The following is a 20,558-nucleotide window of genomic DNA, read 5'->3' as shown; positions in this document are numbered from 1 at the left end:
GTTGCCCCATTTCTATAATCTTACAGGACCCACCTATACTCTTACCACCGCATCATTCTATTGTCTTTATTGGCCTACTTTAGTCAGCAGAGTAGACATGGAATGCTGGTGAACTGAGTGAGTGAGTGAATCAAAGTCACTCAGTCATGTCCAACTCTTTGCAACCTCATGGACTATACAGTCCATGGAATTCTCTAGGCCAGAATACTGGAGTGGGTGGCCTTTTCCTTCTCCAGAAGATCTTCCCATGCCAGGGATCAAACCCAGGTCTCAAGCATTGCATGCAGATTCTCTACCAACTGAGTTATCAGGGACGCTTTGGGAGAAAGTGGAATAGATATGGAAAGCTAGTGAATCAGAGTCCTCAAATAATTAAAGACTGTTTTGCTCTTAACAATCATATTTATTTAATAAAACTAACTTATATTTTAAGGGCATTTTTGTACGAAACCAGAGTTTTATTTTCTATTCAAAGAATTTCTGGCCCTATCTTCTTACATAATACAGTAATTGCTGACTGGTCTCCAGAAATTGTCAAGGTTTTATACACAAACACACATACACAGTTACAGATAACACAAACTCATTATTGGCATTATTTATCCAGAGGGCAGACAGCAAATGACTCTCTAATGACCCACTGTCTATAACAATTTGCAAAATAATAACTATCAAGGTTTTGCAAAGCAACTGGTATATATCCCAAGAACTAAGACTACTAAAATCATCTGAGCAATGCAATAATTTCAGAACCAGCAAACAGAATCAAACAGAGGTTTTCTTGGTTGGGGGAAGAATAAAGATCATTTTTAACATGTTGGTAAATTTAGTTGAAATAATGTAAATTTGGCAGACTCCAAAATAATCTTTGAAAGCTCTTTAAACTGTAAATGGAAAGATTTTCCCCCAAACAGCCCATTCACAGTACTTACAGCACTGAAGTTAGCAAAATTGCTTGGGTCAGCCTCTTTATTGGTAGTGGTAGTAGTAGAAGTGAATGGATCGCAAAACATATCAGGATCTTTTTCTTTGGGGCTATCATTGCCTGGGAAAGGCTGAAATGGATCATTCAGTTTAAAGGGATCAGAAGAATCCATTTTGTTGATGGGTCTTTTCCCTGGATCAAAATCATTACAATTAACTCAACCAGTAAGTATGGCAAACACAAACACACAACAACATGAACACAGGGAGCATTAAAGAAGTGGGGGTGGGGAACCTAAAACACATTCTTAATATGGTCTTAAATGACCACAACCAACAGTGTGTCCTCAAAATTTTCACACACAACCCCTAAACCACACTCCAGTTCCATGTGGCTAAACGGGAAAACAGCCAAGGGGCAGGCAATGGGCCAGGAATCTTATCTGCTCAGAGAGTTAACTTCTCCAAAGTAGCATGCTCCCAAGAAGAGAGAGAAGAATGGATAAAACAGGAGGAAAACAACAAATAATGACAAAAATGGCCTCTGCTGTGATAACCTCTGCCTAATACATTATTCTCCACTAGTGGCAGTAAAGGCAAAAGATGAAAAATGCTAGTATTCTTCTGATTTTTCTCTGGATCTATATGTAACACCTGGGAGCATGAAATTAAAAACTACTTTGGTAAAGCCCACCTACTTCTTGTCATCTACAATATCTCAAACTGAAGGACAAAGAGAATGTTTTAAAGCCCAGGGCCTAAATTTCCGTGGTTACTGATAAACTAACCTTTGACCAAACAACAGCATACTGTTGCTCATTAATTAATCACCATTTTCAAACAAGTTTTCTCATTTTCAAGACTTAAACTTAGTACTTGCTGAAGAAAGGATAATAAGAATAGGTGTTAAAATATCATCAAATATATATATATATTCCTAAAGATGTGTTAATCAAGTAACAGCAATCATAACAACAGAGTCTTTCTGTCACAGCTTACAGAAGGTTTTCACATCTCATATCTTAAAGGATTCTTCCAGCAATTCTGTGAAGGTGGGCAGCATGAGAACTAATGTCACCATCTAACAGTGCAGAGAGCTGGGGCTCAGACACAGGAAGTTAACACACTCAAGATCACAGAGGATATCAGAGGATATTCAGAATGAGAATTCAGATCTTTAATCTCCCAGTTCAACAAACCATCCCCCCTTTTTTAAACGTTTTTTTTTTTTTTTAATGTGGACCATTTTTATCTTTACTGAATTTGCTACAATATTGCCTCTATTTTATGTTTTTTTGGACTCAAGACATGTGGGATCTTAGCTTCCCGACCAGGGACTGAACTCGTACCCTCTGCATTGGAAGGCAAAGTCTTAACCCCCAGACCACTAGGGAAGTCCTCATTCTTCTTTCCTTGATTTTTCTACAGTGATATATACTCAGTTTGGTGACTTCTCAGATTTAGTTACAGCACTAGTATATTAGTTTATTGAGGATTTTAAAAATCACCTCACTACTGACCTCTTAAAGGTATAAAACTTAAATGAGCAAATTAACTGTCACTTGTTCTTTAATATATTCTGACAAATTTACCCTCGAGCAATTAAATGATATAGGCTATTCTTCCCTAAAAGATAGAAATCACTTGTTCACTTGATTTTTTAAGAGGTGAGTGAAGTCGCTCAGTCCTCACCACGAGGTAGTTAAACTAGATCAGTGGTTCTTCAATTTTGAAATTGAAATTGAAATTGAAGTCGCTCAGTCATGTCCGACTCTTTGCGACCCCGTGGACTGTAGCCAGCCAGGCTCCTCTGTCCATGGGATTCTCCAGGCAAGAGTACTGGAGTGGGTTGCCATTTCCTTCTCCAGGGGATCTTCCCAACCCAGGGATCGAACCCGGGTCTCCCGCATTGCAGGCAGACGCCTTATCCTCTGAGCCACCAGGGAAGCCCCTTTCAATAGGTAGTTGGGTATTAATAATTTTATTCACAATTCTTTAAATCAAAGAAGAAAAAAAAAATCTGCCTAAGAAATACCACAGGCAGGCTATTATAAAAAGGCAAGAATAAAAATCTAGAACTACTGCGGCTGAAAATTTACCAAGGATATATGGTTAAAACAATAATGCACCAGATGTGTCTTCTCACAAAACAATCTAGCGGCACTACTACTCAGGGGATTGCCTTTTTACCACTTTTTACAAACTTTATTATTTTCATTAATTAAAATCAAACAAAACCCCTTTCTTTGGTACAGTACTAAACAAAACAGAAACAAAAAAGAATCTGTTTCTTGACCAAAAACACCACCTTTTTAAAATAAAGGGATCTCTTATTAAGTGAGGTAAATAATATTTCCCTTCAAGAAAAACAATACTTTCTTTCAAAATTCTGATACCAAAATGCTGAATTTTGAATACCAAAATAGCCATATATTCTCATATTGAAGGACTTAAGGAAGACTTCACACTTAGTAGGAAAAAGAAAGGGACTTTGGATTATTAACCTTCGCTTATAGAAATTTATTAAGATACCACAGTGCAGGAAACTCTGTTCAACTGGAAGCTCATTAGTTTTCAAAAAGCAAGAGATTTCATTGACTGCCTCTCTAAATGATTTAAAAATAAATTAGCTTTGCCAGAAAGGTAGTTCCTGACAGTTACACAGGTTGGCTTCTTAGGCACAACTCTGTAATTCTGCATTGAGGTCATAACAGATGATAACAGCAGGCTTCTGCCATGCTTTCTGATTTGTTCTGTTTAAAGCCCTTTATATAACATCTACAAGTAAGGCCCACACAACACTTCTTGGAAAGAAAAAGAAAGTAGTTGATTTAGGAAAGGTACCAACTCTCATACCAGGTGGTGGTGGGCAGGGTCTTGTTGGAGTTCCGATCTTTGGTGGCAGTGCTGGGGGTACATCTTCATTTTTGACAGATGTTTCCTCAAGCATATTTTTTGTCATGGCCACATTGCTGATGGAGCTTGAAGTGGCTGAACTGAAAGGATCTTCATTGTTGACCTTTGTTTGGAAAGAAATATCTTCACTGTTGACCTTTGTTTGAAAAGAAATATTTACTCACAGTTATATATAATATGCCAACCAAACTGTCTATGGTTATATTGCATTTGGAAGAGTGATCTTCAATTTTATGCAGCTTTATTTATTTCAATTCTGAGAGCACTAACATTTCAACCTTTGCATTCAGAACCAAAATGGAAAAAAAATTTTTAATTATTCTATATGAGTAGTGATTATACCACCACTACTTATTAAGAACAACAGATCATACCAAAACAAACCAACTCTGGGTTAAAGATTTGTCAAGATTCAGGTAATACAACACCACTGAGGCCCATTTTAAAGGGACTAATGTATCTTTCCTCAAGTGAATATCTGATCCAAATGATAAAGAAAAAAAATGGATTCCACACTTTCCAATGCACTTAAACTAGGAAAGATTTAATACTAATATCAAAGAAAATGGCATCTTGAAAAACATTAAAGACAACTTTAAAAAATGAAAAGTCAACTTTTTTTTAAAGCAAACTGATCCCATAGAATGGTAAGCCTTACTGAGGGTCTGAAGACCTGGCTTTTCTAACACAAGGAGTAATGAAAAGATTCACTTTAAAATACGCATGTATTTATTTATATGGCCTTAGTTGCTGCATGCAGGATCTTTGCTGCATCATGTGGGATCTTTCGTTGTGATGCACAAACTCTCTAGTTGTGGTGTGTGGGCTCAGTAGTTGGGGCATGCAGGATCTTAGTTCCCTGACCAGGGATCGAAACTGCATCCCTTGCATTGCAAGGCAGGTTCTTCACCACTGGACCATCGGGGAAGTCCTCAAAGATTCATTTTTCTATAATGAATGGGGTATTACAAGTTAGGTTAGTGTTTCTCTAAAGTAGCACTACTGGTATTTTGGGCCGGACATAGTTCTGTGATGTGGGGGCTGGACAGTGAGTTGCAGGAGGTTTAAAAGCATCCCTGCTTTTATTCACTGGATATGAATATCCTCCTCCTCAGCTGTGGCAACCAGAAACGTCTCCACTGTTCAGTTGTTGAGTCGCATCCAACTCTTTCTGACACCACTGGGCTGTTGTTGCATGCCAGGCTCCTCTGTCCTCCACTATCTCCTGGAGTTTGCTTAAATTCATGTCCATTAAGTCAGTGATGCTATCTAACCATCACATTCTCTGCCACCCCCTTCTCCTTTTGCCTTCAATTTTCCCCAGCATACCTTGCTAAATGTTTCCTGGGGGAGGGGTATGGGTGTGGGGAATAACACCCAGTTGAGAATCAATGATAGAGACAATTTAACACACCTCTAATTTTACTTTTTTGGCCTGAATTGATCATAGGGTTACACTGGAAAACAGGCAGTGGATATATATTGCTAGGCTGTTATCTTAATACTAACCTTAACAGCCTCAGAACATAAAGTCAAGGAACCAGTGCAGAGAAGATGGAATGAATGCTCAGATTTTGTAGCCATTGACCCAGACAGTCTACAGGGGGAAAATGTAGCTAATTGGAAGAAACATGCTTAATAAGACAGAAGATTCTTAGTCACAGATGTAGAAAACAAGCTTTCGGCTACCAGTGGGGAAAAGGGGGGAGGAGGGACAAATTGGGGGACTGGAATTGACATTTACTCACTACCGTATATAAAATAGATAATAAGGATCTACTGTATAGCACAGGAACTCTACTCAGTACTCTGCAATGGCCTATATGGGAAAGAATCTAAAAAGAGTGGATATATGTATGCACACATAATTTATTTGTTTGCTATACAGCAGAAAGTAACACAACGCTGTAAATCAGCTATGGTGGCGGTTTAGTCACTAAGTTGTGTCCGACTCTTGTTACTCTGTGAACTGTAACCCGCCAGGCTCCTCTGGCCATGGAATTTCCCAGGCAAGAATACTGCAGTGGACTGCCATTTCTTTCTCCAGGGGATCTTCCCAACCCACAGACTAAATTTGGGTCTCCTGCATTGCAGGTGGATTTTTTACTGAATGAGCACCAGGGAAGCCCTAAAATCAACTACACATGAATAAAAATAAAACATAAATAAATCTAAAAGAAAGAAAACTCTTAAAGTTGTTCGGTAAGCCTGTAATGAGAAAATTATCTGTGCCATCACCATTGTTTTTGTGCACAGAAATGTCTACTTTGATTATATCTTGTATTTCATTTGTCTGAAATCCACATTTGCTGTAACTTATTGAAATCAAGTTGCAATGTTTGTGAAAGGTTATAAAATCAAAAGGAAAAATTGCTCCTTTGGTGGAAACACAGTATATTTTACCCTCCCACTAATTACTGCAAATTACCTTTGACAATGTGCTGAAGTCAGCAAATCCATCTTCAAATGATTCACTTCCAAAAACAGAAGCAAAGGGGTCTGTGGCTAAAATGAATAAAGAAAATCAATGCAACAGGACAGAAAAACATCAAATTACATGTTCTCTTTTGGTGAGTAACATTCAGACATATGAAAATATCTACTCCCAAATATGAGTCCCTGAATTTATGATTTAAGTCCACAAAGACAGATGAACACACTGATATCCCCACAAGAGATATACCTTTGTATAAATCAACTGATGAATGATTTAAGAATCAAAAATATATGAACTAACTGTAGGTAAAGTGTTTAAGGCTTTGGAATATACATCAAATAATATAGCTCCTGTATGCGTAAACTATTTCTAATAAAGACATCAAAAAGTAAAAAACAAAAACAAAAAAACCCCATTATTTCACATTTCACACACATCCTTCAAGGCCATTTCACCTGCTACCATATCCACAAAGCCTGGAATATCCTAGGTGTCTCCAGTTTACAGAGCAAAAGTGATTTCTTCTTTCTTTGTGGCACTGACTGTATTATGGTTATCTGGGACTGATACATCACTCTTAGTAGATTAGTGAGGTCCTTAGAAACAAGGAACAACATTTATCCAGTGAAGAATGAATGGTCAAAAAACATTCACTGGCCATACATACAAAATTTAAGAAAACAAGAAGACACAGTTTCTAACATCCAAAGAACTCAACAGTATAGTAAGAAACATACAAATAATAATAAAATAATCTTAAATGAACTAGTAGAGAGGTATGAAAAACCTGGAGTAGAAGCCACTGTCTAGGAGAATCAAGAAAAGTCCTGAAGAAGTCATTACATTTGAGCTAGGTCTCTCAGATAAAGAAGGGAGCATGCTGAATAAATGCAGGTGGAGGAGAGAAACCTATTACAGAGAAGGAACAGAAACTGCAAAAGCAATATTTAATCACTGCTTCACAGGCATGAGAAGTTATCTGTTCCATCATAGTGCACTTAACAAACAGACTAACATTTTCAGCTGGCACAAACTGACTTACTTTGTGATAGGTTTTGCCTATTTAGGCATAAACGCTACCAGTTAAGTCAAAGAATGTTTACAGGAATTGCAGCTTGATATAGGAAAGTAGAAAGAAACAAAGGAAGGAGAAGAGAATCTCAAAAGAGAGGGTAAGACAGAGCAAATGGGCACAGAAAAAATGTTCTTGTTAATCCTCAATTCTTCATGTTTACATCATATCAGTTTTAGGACAAAAGTGTACTCACCCACTCATGTAAATGTATAAAGTGTGCCTTTATCTCTAACAATAAGCACACCATGGACATAAACAAAAGAGGGGCAAGGAAGATCTACATTATCTTTGTCTTGTCACCAAGACAGTCACGGGGTGGGCAGAAGCATAGTGAAAATCAGTCTTTTAGGGATACACCAACAACTCTGAACATGAGGAGGATTTTGAAAGTCCAGAGTTACAGGAAATCCTACAGCTTTTGTCATAAAGGATGCTTTTGTATTACTATATATCTGCTGAGGCCCAGGCCTGAGGCCCAGCCTGGTCATGGCTTTTCCTTCTTTCTCTTCTTCCTGTGATTCCTGATGCAGTGGCAGCTGAGCTACAGACTGAGCAGGATGCAACACTCTCCTGACTAGTAGAAGGTTAATGATGGAAAAGGAGTTGGCCTCATTTCAGTGGCTGCTGCTGCTGCTAAGTCACTTCAGTTGTGTCTAACTCTGTGGGACCCCATAGACAGCAAGCAGCCCACCAGGCTCCCTCGTCCCTGGGATTCTCCAGGCAAGAACACTGGAGTGGGTTGCCATTTCCTTCTCCAATGCATGAAAGTGAAAAGTGAAAGTGAAGTCACTCAGTCGCATCCAACTCTTAGCGACCCCATGGACTGCAGCCTACCAGGCTCCTCCGTCCATGGGATTTTCCAGGCAAGAGTACCAGAGTGGGTTGCCATTGCCTTCTCTGCATTTCAGTGGAGGGAACTGAAAAATCTGCTTCATGCTTTTGCTCTGCACTGTCCCATAGCTTTTAAAAATAGTCACTATACATGTGGCAATAGTGCAGAGTTAGGTCAGGTTTGACTGAAATATTACGAAGTGCACACCGTGAAAGACACTATCAGCAGAATGAGGCTTTGAATGCAAATGTGATCCGATTAGCACCCTCTTCTCGCCAAGAATCAAGGTAAGGATCATTTGGAGAAATACACAGAAGCATCATTTAAAAAACCATCTATAGTCTCATCAGCAGAAATAATCCTGAGGAGAAGAGTTGAGGAATGGGCAACATGGGTGAAGAGGATCAGGAGATACAAACTGCCAGTCATAAAACAAATAAGTCATGGAGATGTAATGTATAGCATGGGGACTAAAGTTAGTAACATTGTATTGCAAATTTGAAAGTTGCTAAGAAAGTAACTCTCAAAAGTTCTTATCACTAGAAAAAGAATTGCAACTTTGTATGGTGATAGGTGGTAAACAGACTTATTGAGATGATCATTTTGTAATGCACACAAATGTTGAATCATTATGCTGTTCACCTGAAACTAACATAATGTATGTCTATTATACAATAATTTAAAAGAAAGAATCCTTACCAATGTTTTAGCATACTTCTTTAACAGCTTTTTTTCCTGGTATTTTGTCCTTATATATTTGAGATGATACTACGCTGAATGCTTTTTTCTGAGGTGTAAATAATAAAGCTACATTTAGGCATATTTTACCCCTTTGTGCTGCACTTAGTCTAAGCTCAGCTGTGTTCGACTCTTTATGACCCCATGGACGTAGCCCACCAGGCTCCTCTGTCCATGGAATTCTCCAGACAAGCCACACCCTCCTCAGGGGATCGTCCCAACCCAGGGATTGAACCCAGGTCTCCCATATTGCAGGCGAATTCTCTACCGTCTAAGCCACCAGGGAAGCCACCAGTAGTAGCCCACTACCTACTGGGGTGGGTAACCTATCCATTTTCCAGGGGAACTTCCCGACCCAGGAATCAAACTGGGGTCTCCTGCATTACAGGCAGGTTCTTCACCAGCTGAACTACCAGGGAAGCCCCTTTTAACCCTTTAACCTAATTTAATTCATAGCAGTCATCATACTTGACATGTTATATATTTGTTTATTGTGCTGTGCTTAGTCGCTCAGTTGTGTCAAACTCATTGTGACCCCATGGGCTACAGCCCACCAGCCTCCTCTGTCCAAGCAACTCTCCAGGCAAGAATACTGAACTGGGTTGCCACATTAGCTCTATAAAGACAGGGACTTTGTTTTGTTCACTATTATATCCTCAAGGCCTAAAGCAAGGTCTGGCAAAGATGAGACACTTATTTTTCTTGAAAATACTGAAAGAAAAAAACCATCTCATTATTAAGAATCTTCCAAACAGAAACCACATTTCTCAGTACAACCAGCTGACCAACAAGGAATAAGGGAAACCTCAAGGCTCACAAATAATCCCCACAGAACAGCTGTCTAACCAGAGAATCTTGGGAGGAGGGAGAAACCTTTACCTCCATGAATGCTCAAAATCCATAAGATAATTAAGCTCAAACTCAAAGAAAACCTTCAAGAGATACTTGTGAATTATAGTCATCAGCAGAGGCTCTACTTTCTCAGGCTGGTCTCCAAAGAGTTCACTCACTCACTCACCCAATAATCCACTCACATTTACTAAGCATCTATCATGCTCAAGCCTAGGTACCAGGGATTTAGAGGGACAGAAGACACATTTATCTTCAAGGAACTCATGATTTAACTGAGTGATATACTTGTACACAACTGCTACACAGAAAGTGTTAAAGTTGAAAGAGAGCAAAGGAGAAATAACAACTAGATTTATGTGGAAAGGGGAAAAAAGACTTTACAAAAAGCTCTCACTCTCTTTTACTTGTAGACAGAAAGGAGGTGGGAGAAGAGAGATACACGCATACTACACACAAATATATACCCGTTCATACACACATATCTTTTCATTCAAAAATTAAGTGGCCATGAAGAGACGTGATTGGCCTGTGGTTTGTGGAAATGGAGAAAATTAGAGAAAAAAACATGAAAGAAAGCAGAGGCTAAGAATTATAAAATATATGAACATATGCATGCTTAGTCTGAGTCATTTCCTATAAAAACACAGACCTACTTGACATTTTCCTAATGCTGGTGTCAAAGATGCTGTGGGGACATCACGATAGCTCTTCTATAACCTCAGAATGTTATAAAGTTTTAATTAAGAATTGGAAAGATGATGCATTTTCTCATTAGAAGTCAGTAAAATATTCCATGCAAAAAGTTTTCTGGCACCTGAACTAATCTCATTTATCAGTTCAGTTCAGTCAGTCAGGCGTATCCAACTCTTTTAACGAATTGTAAAAAGAATGTTTACAAATAAAAAAAAAAAATAGAAACTGAGTAACCTGAATTTGCTTTCTTTAGTTTTATTTCTTAATTTACACGGTATCTATCACCAGGAGCAAATGCTAAAACAAAAAACAACAACAACCCAATGTGAGACAAAATATTAAAACTATTTAAGGTCCTTCTATCACTGCCATAACTACTAAATTTTAGAGGTACAGTGATTTATCATTTAATCTTTAACAACAAAAATTTACCTATATTTTTAATTTATTTTGAAAGCTTACAATTCTGTTCTGTGGGATTAATCTTTTTGCGGAGTAAACACTAAATTTCTCGGTGAGTAAGGAAGGTAAACATCCTGTGTTTGTGACTTTGGTTTTATAATGCCACGTATCTGAGTCTCAGTGGTTTCTAGACGGCAAGAGTTTATGAACAAGTAAACTAAATAAATATATTAAGAACCTACATATATTTGTAAGTTGGAGGAAAACACAGATTTACCAACTTAAACATTAAAAAAAAAAGTCCATCTTTCATTTCTCAAACAAAAGAATTTTAAAAACAAAAGAGAAGAGAAAACAACTATAGACTAAAAGAATCCTTTCCAGGAAAAGAGTTGACAACATATACACACACTCTTCACTGTCAGATCTCACTTGGAACTAGCCAAGAGTACATTACAAGTGACATCAGTCTGCATTTGCAAGCCATTAAAAAGTAGTAGCAGTAGCAACAACAACTACCATCTACTATGATAGGAACTACAATAAATACTTTAACATACATCATCTCATGTAATCTACCCCACAAAGCCCGAAGTGTAATTATTAACCTCACTCTATAGTTTAGGAAACTAAGACTTAGAAAAACCTATACAACTAGCAATGTATCTGAGTTAAGCTCAGGCAACTGGACTCAAGCATTTATGTCCTACTGATGACAATCTCTTTCTAGACTGTTTAGGTTTCTATTGAATTCAAAATTTTATGACAATGTAGCAGATTTGAGACAGATAATTTATTCATTTTTTTTAGCAGTCAATTTTTTCATTCTGCTAAGTCCCAGAAGCACTAGGATGGGACAGTAGGGCTGGAACAGAAGATGACTCACAGATCTGTGCTTGGGCAACTGAATAAGATGGTAATGCTATCAGTGGACAACTTCTTTCAGACATGTATCTGTGAGTGGGTAGCCATTCCCTTCTCCAGGGGATTTTCCAGACCCAGGGATCAAACCGGGTCTCTCACATTGCAGGCAGATTCTTTATTATCATCTGAGTCACCAGGGAAGCCCTCTTATTATAAACACACACACACATTTATTTGGAACATAGGGCTAGTGACTTAGATTTGTGGTTAGTAAAGAAAGCTGAGTGCCAAAGAATTGATGATGTTTTTGAACTGTGGTGTCAATAGAAGATTCTTGAGAGTCCCTTGGACTGCAAGGAGATCCAATCAGTCCATCCTGAAGGAAATCAGTTCTGAATATTCATTGGAAGGACTAATGCTGAAGGTGAAACTTCAATACTTGGGCTACCTGATGCAAAAAACTGACTCATTTGAAAAGACCCTGATGCTGGGAAAAATTGAAGACGGGAAAAAAAGGCGACGACAGAGGATGAGATGGTTGGATGGCATCACTGACTCAATGGACATGAGTCTGAATAAACTCCGGGAGTTGGTGATGGACAGGGAGGCCTGGTGTGCTGCAGTACATGGGGTTGCAGAGTCAGACAGGACTGAGCGACTGAACTGAACTGATTAAGATCAAATATTAACAAAGGCAATTCTGGCAGTGATGCAGGTGACAGATCAGCAGGTGAAGAGACTGGAGGCAATTTAGTATCACAGTCCAGGTAAAACATGAGGAGGACCCAACCAAACTGAGTATAAGGAGGAATAGACAGAGTCCAATTGTGGGTAAAACAACAAGACCTGGCAATTTATTCAAGATGAGGAAGGACAGAGAAGTCTAGGATGACTGGCTGAGGACCAATAACAATGTAACTAGTATAAAATTGGAATGTAGGAGGTCAAGCTTTACTCTTTGTAATTGCTTATATTATACTTCAAAGGAGAGACTAACTGGAAAAGATGACAATTAATTCTAAGCACTGTTGAGCTGACACCTAAGGAGATATATCCAGCTGGTAACTTGAAGGTACTGGAGGCTCAGGAGAGAGATCAGGCATAGAAGGCAAAATCTAGGAGTCATCAGGGAACAGGCTATAGCTGAATGCACAGAACTGGACAACACCATCACAGGAAGTGTGTACTGAGAGAAGAACAGAAGCACCAGACTAAATATAGAACAGAAAGATAGCCTCACTCTTCAGCTTTTTCTCTAGGACATTGAGATTATTTTCTTGCTCTTGTTCTGAATAAAAGACATCTGTCCCAGATACCTCCTGGGAGCAAACTGGCCTGAGGGAACAGAGACCAGCACAATACAGGGCAACAGGAAAATTTTCTACAACATATTAGATCAGCAGTTCTCAAAGTGTGGTCCATGTATCCCACAAGTCCAAGACCTCTTTAGGGAGGTCTGTAAGGTCAAAATATGATATGAAGATCTTCAAGATATGAAGATGATATTATCTTTCTCATTGTATTGATTAATTGCAACAGTGTTGCAAAACCAGTGGTGGGTTTAAAAAAAAAAAAAAGTGGTGGGTGCCTTAGTAGGAATCAAGGCAGTGACACCAAATTGTACTGGCTGTATTCTTCGCCTCCACAAACTCACGGAGGGGAATCATGGAGGGAAAAAGGCCAGGTGTACTTATCAATGTCTGTCCTTGATGAATCAATAAAAACTATTAATTTTAAATAAGTTGTGACCCTTAGGTACACATCTAAAAATTATGAAAGACAAAATGAGAAACACACACAAAACATTTCTGCTGAGTACCAAAGTATAATGACTATCTGAAGGAAAAGCACTTACATGATGGTCTGAGAAACAAAGTGAACTAGCTGCTTTTTTCTTGGAATACCAGTTTTACTTAAAAGAAGAGACAAGTAAATGATGGTTATTCGGTTTTAAGTATTTCAGGTATCTTCCTAAATAAAGGGCTTCCCTGGTGGCTTAGAGGGTAAAGCATCTGCCTGCAATGCAGGAGACCTGGGTTCAATCCCTGGGTCAGGAAGATTCCCTGGAGACGGAAATGGCAACCCACTCCAGTACTCCTGCCTTGAAAATCAGATGGACGGAGGACGCTGGTAGACTATAGTTCATGGGGTCGCAGAGTCAGATACGACTGAGCAACTTCACTTTCTTTCACTTTCCTAAACAAAGTGAATCTGTCACTTAAAGGGAAACAACTGAAAGTATTCTATGCAGATGATAAAAATTACAAGCTATCAAGTAAAAATTAGAATCCTGGAAAGGTTTATCTGCCTCGTAAGCTTAACATTATACCAATATTTAAGTAAAAGACTCTCATGAGACGGATGGTGATATCAATAAATGTGATTTTAAAAACTATTTATAATGAAATGTGCTAACATTTGGAAGACACACATAACTGAGTGAACCAGTACGTTCCAAATGATCAATGCATGTTACAAAGCCATATATGGGGCACAAGATTCATTCATTGTGCAAGAAAGACTAATGGAGTTTAATGCAACAGAATATGAAAAGTTCATTGATACAGTTTCATATTCCTAATTTTAACTAACTGTATGTGTGTGTGTGTGTATGTGTGTGTGTGTAACTAACTTTGAAGACACTAAAATTTATTGATTTTTGGTATAGTAGCAAACTCCAGGAGATAGTGGAGGACAGGGAAGCCTGGCATGCTGCAGTCCATGGGCTTGCAAAGAGTCAGACACACTTAGTGACTGAATAACAAATAACAACTAAGAAAAATATCCACAATTATCTAAAAAGTCTATTAAAATAATCCTCCCTTTTTCCAAATGTGTGAGGCAGATCTTCATTTCATACATTTCAAGCAAGACACATAGTGTAGCACACTGAATGCAGAAGCAGATAAAAAGATCCAGCAAAAGCTGCACATTTAAAGAGCTTTGCAAAAATATATAAACAATGCTACTCTTCTCACAGTATTTTTCTTTTTTGGTCTGGAGTTATTACTTTTGTTTAAAAATATGGTATTTATGTTAATATGTAATGGGTTTATTATTTTTGTTTTTAAATGAATTAAAAATTTTTGATTTCTGTTTTAATTTCTAACAGTAAAAACTGATAAATAAGACCCCCAAAACAAAAGTTCTTTGAGGGTCTTCATTCATTTTAAAAAGGATCCTGAGACCAAAAAGCTTGATAATCTCCAAAGTCACTGCCTGGGTTTGCTTCAAATAACCCACTTCTTTCCTAATTAGTTCTTGTTATCACTGTTGAAATAAGAGCCTAGTAAGGGTGAAGTCTGAATTATTTTCCCTCAACCCCAAAGTCTTTAGACCTTTTATAAGATTCTTATAAAATTCTTTCATTTTTTTTACCTAACCTTTTTTCATTTGCTCTCAGGGCCCTTCATCAAATTCTGGGTTCCAAAGACATCTTAATTTTTCATTTTTATTATTTAGTAAATAAGAGGCAGGATAACACAGCAGAAAGATCAATGGACAGGGATTTAGAAGTAAACTAGTAAGTAGTCCTGGGGCTCAGCTTCTCTTCATATACTAAGCAATCAGACCAGAGAATAATTCTCAAATCTTAAATGGAATTCCAATATATGAAACAAGTAAGATGGATTTTAAGAATTCACTCTTAAATTCTTTTTAAGTTCAAATTTATAACATTTACTTATCACAGTGACAATGAGAACAATGAAGCAATTTTGATTAACACAAATGTTTCAAGTCAGGGATCAAACTTATTTCTGTACTTGGCTTTGTTCACTCTATTTGAAAAACATTATTCATCCAAGAAAGCAACTTATTTCTGAACAAGAGTCTTATAATCTCATAGTGATTTAAATAAATGTTTATTTATAGGTTTACACAAAACCCACATAACTTGATATTACAGTGCACTCCAATGTCAAAATCTTATTTGTATTAGATCTAAAAGCATATACCTAATTAAACTTCAGTTTTTAAAAATTCAGAGACACTTAAAAAATAATGAAACTAGACTTAGCCAACCCCCTAAAGGCCCCTCTGGAAGCTAATTTCATGAAAAATAATGTGAGAACTCTGGTCTAGAGCATGTCTATGGTTCCTTCAGCTCTAACAAAGGCAGTAATGTAAGTCTGAGAGAGAAAAAAAATCGGTGGCATCACCCAACTCCAATTTTTGTATTGTCAGAACTGGATGAGAAGATATAAGGCAGAGGCATGGTAACAAAATGATTAATAGCATGAGCTCTGAAGTAAGACATGGGTTAGAAACTGAGGCAGCTATTGTGACCCAGGGCAAACTATTAAAGAGAGAAAGAATAGCACCTCCCATATAATCATTATAAAGATTAAATGATAAAAATGCAAAAACAAAGTTTGAATGACCTATATGGCTGTGGAAAGAAAGAAAAAAGAAAAAGGACATTCAGACCACTGATATGTCTTACATCTGTGGAAAGTCTGTGTAACTCAGCCCCATACGCAACTAACATATTGCCCACTCAACTCTAAACAGTTTTAATTCTTAGATTCTTATTCAAATCAAGATGTCAGCTAGACTGCAGATGACGAAGATACAGACTCTCATTTTATATGTAAAGATGGTTCAACACAGGAAAATCAATTAATGTAATACACTACATTAACAGAATGAAGGAAAAAACCCCCAGATGATCATCTCAATTGATGCAGAAAAAGCATATACTTGACAAAATTAAAAATCCTTTCATGATAACACTGAACAAACTAGGAAAAGAAGGAAACTACTTCAACATAATAAAAACTACATATGAAAAGCCAACAGTGAACATCATACCAATGGTGAGATACTGAAAGCTTTTTCTCTAAAATCTGTAACAAGACAAGGATGCTCACCTTCACCACTTCTATTCAACACAGAAATCCTAGCCAGAGCAATTAGGCAAGGAGGAACAAAAAAGGCATCCAAACTGAAAAGGAAGAGGTAAAATTATCTGTTTTCAGATGACACAATCTTACATGCAGAAAACCCTAAAAAAAAAAAACAACTTTAGAATAAATGAATTCAGCAAAGTAGCAGGATACAAAATCAATGCACAGAAATCAATAGCATTTCCATATATTGATACTTTGGACAATCTGCAAAGGAAATTAAGAAAACAATGACATTTACAATAGCATCAAAAAGAATAAAATACTTAGGAATTAACTTAACCAAGGAAGACTTGTATACTGACAACTATAAAACATTCTGAAAGAAAATAGATAGAGATAAAGAGAAAAACAGACAACATTCATGAACTGGAAGATTCAGTATTGTTAAGATGTTAATATCATCCAAAGCACTCTACAGATTCAATGTAATCACTGTCAAAATCCCAATACACTGTTTTGCAGAAACAGAAAATTTACCCTAAAATTCATATGGAATCTCAAGGGACCCTGAATAGCAAAAACAATCTTGAAAAACTGACAGAGTTACAGGTCTCAAACTTCTTGATTTCAAAACTTATTACAAAGCTATTGTAATCAAAACAGTTCTGGTTTTAAGACACTTTGATCAATGGAACAGAATAGAGAGCCCAGAAATAAACCCTTACACGTGGAGTCAAATGATTTTCTGCAAGGATGTTAAAACCACTCAATGGGAAAGGACAAGTAGTTTTGGGAAAATGGGATATCCATATGAAAAAGAATGAAGTAAAATTAACTCAAAATGGATCAAAGGCCTAAATGTAAGACCTACAACTAAAAACTCTTAGAAGAAAAAGTAAATGAAAACTTCACAACATTGGATTTAGCAATATTTTCTTGGATAGGACACTAAAAGCATAGGCAACAAAAGAAAAAGTACATAAACTGGACAACATCAAAATTTAAAAGTTCTGTGCACCGAGACAGTATCAACAGAATGAAAAGGCAACCTATGATATGGGAGAAAATATTTGCAAATCATATCTCATAAGGGTTTAATATCTACAAAATATAAGGAACTTCTACACTGCAACAACAAAAAAGCAAACAACTGATTTTTTAAAATGGACAAAGCATCTGAATAGATGCTACAAAGATATACAAATGGCCAATATGCATCATTATTCACTAGAGAAATGCAAATCAAATCAATGAGCTGCCACTTCACATCATTAATATGGTTATTATTTTAAAAAAGTAGTATGTGTTGGCAAGGATGTAGAGAAACTGGAATCCTTGTGCACTGCTGATGGGAATGTAAAATAGTAAGGCATGGAAAACAGTATGATGGCTTCTCAAAAAATCAAAAACAGTTACTATATGATTGAGAAATTCTAAATACCTAAAAGAACTGAAACCAAGGACTTGATTAAGTATTTGTAAACTCATATGAATAAGAGCATCATTCACAACATAAATGTCGTGAATGCAAGTCAAAATGTGGATGCAAACCAAATGTCTATTGATGGAGGAATATATAAACAAAAAGTGGCATATTCATACAACAGAATATCATTCAGTCTTAAAGAAGGATACATGCTGATACATGCTACAACATGGATGAACCTTGAGGAAATTATGACAAATGAAATAAGCCCAAGACACAAAAAGACAAATACGATAGGATTCCACTTTTATAAGGGACCTAGAGTAGTCAAATTCATAAACACAGTAAGTAAATGGTGTTTGCCAGGGCCTGGTAAGAAGGGAAAATGGGGAGTTCTTGTTTAACTGGTACAGTTTCAGTTTTAGGAGATGAAAAAAATCCTGTAGATAGATGGATGATGGTTGCACAATAACATGAAGGTATTTAATATCACTAACTGTATACTTAAAAGTGGCTAAAATGGTCAATTTTATATCATGTATTTTCCACCACAATGTTAAAATACCCACTTATCAGGAAAAAAATGAACAATATGCCCCCCTTCCCCAAATAAAAATTCTCATCCACTGGGCTCCTTTCACATGCTCTGTGAGAACAGTAATTGATTCATCCATTCATTCAGTAATATTATGTCCCCAGGTATAGTTTAAGGTTCTTGGGAGATATCAGTGAATAAAAAGATTCAAGTTCCTGTGGATGCCAAAATCTAGTAGAAGTAAGAGGAGATAAGAGAAAAACACAGAAATTTACATAGTACACTATGTATTAATAAACCAAAGGCATTAATAAACCAAAATACAGTAAGAAGGAATAGAAAACATTATGGTGGGAGTGCTGGGCTAGATGATAAGATGACATTTTGGCCAAGATTTGTTAGAGGTAACAGAGGTCATCCTGTGGATATATGGAGAAAAATCATCCTATGGATGATTGGAATGGGGAACAGCTAAGAGCTGAGTCTGTTTCTTGAGCAACAGTAAAGTCAGTGTGATTGGAGCAGAGTGAGCACAGGTAATAACAATGAGATATTATTAGAAAGCTTTAGGCCATTGTAAGGCTTTTACTGTATATAATTTGAAGGTAGAATCAGTAACATTTATTGATACATTAGAGACAGAGTAAGAGAAAAGAACCAAGAATGATTCTAAGATTTTAGGTCTTAGCAACGTTAAAGATGAAATTACCATGGGTTAGGATGGGGAAAGCTCTTTGCTACATTTACTGTGAGAATGAAGACCATTCTCAGCAGACTGTCAACATTCCAGAAAAATTTTTGACATTACTCTGAAAGGACAGACAGTTATTGTGAAGGGCCCAAGAGGTACCCTTCAATCACATCAATGTAGAACTCCGTCTCCTTGGAAAGAAAAAGAAGAGGCTCTGGGCTGACATATGGTGGGGAAACAGAAAGGAACTGGCAACTGTTCACAGGATTTGTAGTCAGAGCATGATCAAGGGTGTTACATTGGGCTTCTGTTACAAGATGAGGTCTGTGTAAGTCCACTTCCCCATCAAAGTTGTTATTGAGGAGACTGGTTCTATTGCGGAAATTTGAAATTTTCTGGGTGAAAAATACATCCACAGGGTTCGGATGAGGCCAGGGGCTGCTTGTTCAGTATGTCAAACCCAGAAAGATGAGATGATTCTCGAAGCAAACAATAATGAACTTGTGTCAAGTTTGGCTGCTTTGATTCAGCAAGCCACCACAGTTAAAGACAAGGATATCAAAGTTTTTGGATGGTATCTATGTTTCTGAAAAAGTAACAGTTCAGCAGGCTGATGAATAAGATCTGAGTGGTCTGGCTGCAGAAACAGCAAGATGCCAGATGGTTCTATGGATTAAACTGTGATATTTTAAAGAGGCAATAAAAAGTCTTTTGATTTGAGAAAAAAAAAGATGGGGAAAGATTCAAGAGAAGCAGGTTTGGGAAGGAAGATTAGGTGTGTGGTGTTAGACATGTTGTGTTAGACATATCTATGAGATGTTTGAGTGGAGATGTCAGTAGATAATTGGTTACAGGTGTCTGGAGTTCATGGGAAAAAGTGTGGCTAGAGTTAGAAATCAATATGGAGAGAGTATGTAAAACCATAAAACCAGATGAGAACCCCAAGGAACAGAGACAGAGAAGACAAGTTCAGAGTCTAAGACCTAGAGCAACACAACATAAAGAAGTTTGGGAAAAGAGAAAGAATTAGCAAAGAGACAGAGAAAGAAGGACCAAAGAGGCTAGTGGAAAACTAGAGACATCATCTGAATGTGAGTCCATCTATTACTACTTCCTTAACCTTGTGAAATGGCTTCATCTCTCCATTTCTTGATTTTCCTTGTCTATACAATAAACGTAACAGCAATTTTCTCAGGTAGTTGCTGTGAGAATTAAACAAGACCAAATATGAGAAAATAGCACATGCAGTGCTGGAACTAAGCAAGTGCTCAGTAAATGGTATCTATTACTATGATGATAAAAACAATAAACCTTAGCCCACTT

The 20,558-nt window shown here is 37.2% G+C and overlaps 1 protein-coding gene and 1 pseudogene across 6 annotated transcripts in view; one reads left to right on the top strand and one right to left on the bottom strand.

Moving 5' to 3' along the window:
* The window catches only part of EPS15 (epidermal growth factor receptor pathway substrate 15), a 138,280-nt gene that overhangs the window by 4,056 nt on the left and 113,666 nt on the right, over window positions 1-20,558 (bottom strand). For 3 of the 6 annotated variants that reach the window (XM_065913363.1, XM_065913347.1, XM_065913370.1), the window contains exons 22-24: window positions 6,269-6,345; window positions 3,781-3,976; window positions 933-1,117 (exon numbers count right to left, since the gene is read on the bottom strand). In XM_065913363.1, coding sequence (XP_065769435.1) covers window positions 933-1,117; window positions 3,781-3,976; window positions 6,269-6,345 — 458 coding nt within the window. The remainder of the gene's footprint in view (window positions 1-932; window positions 1,118-3,780; window positions 3,977-6,268; window positions 6,346-20,558) is intronic. The other 3 variants (XM_065913355.1, XM_065913379.1, XM_065913386.1) reach the window with 2 other exon arrangements.
* Window positions 19,265-20,232, top strand: LOC136151896 (large ribosomal subunit protein uL6 pseudogene; annotated as a pseudogene).

The sequence above is a fragment of the Muntiacus reevesi genome, chromosome 1 (genome assembly GCF_963930625.1).
Source record: "Muntiacus reevesi chromosome 1, mMunRee1.1, whole genome shotgun sequence".
Classification (NCBI taxonomy): Eukaryota; Metazoa; Chordata; class Mammalia; order Artiodactyla; family Cervidae; genus Muntiacus; species Muntiacus reevesi.
The sequence above is the reverse complement of the archived record's forward strand: the minus strand, read 5'-3'. Positions and strand labels throughout refer to the sequence as shown.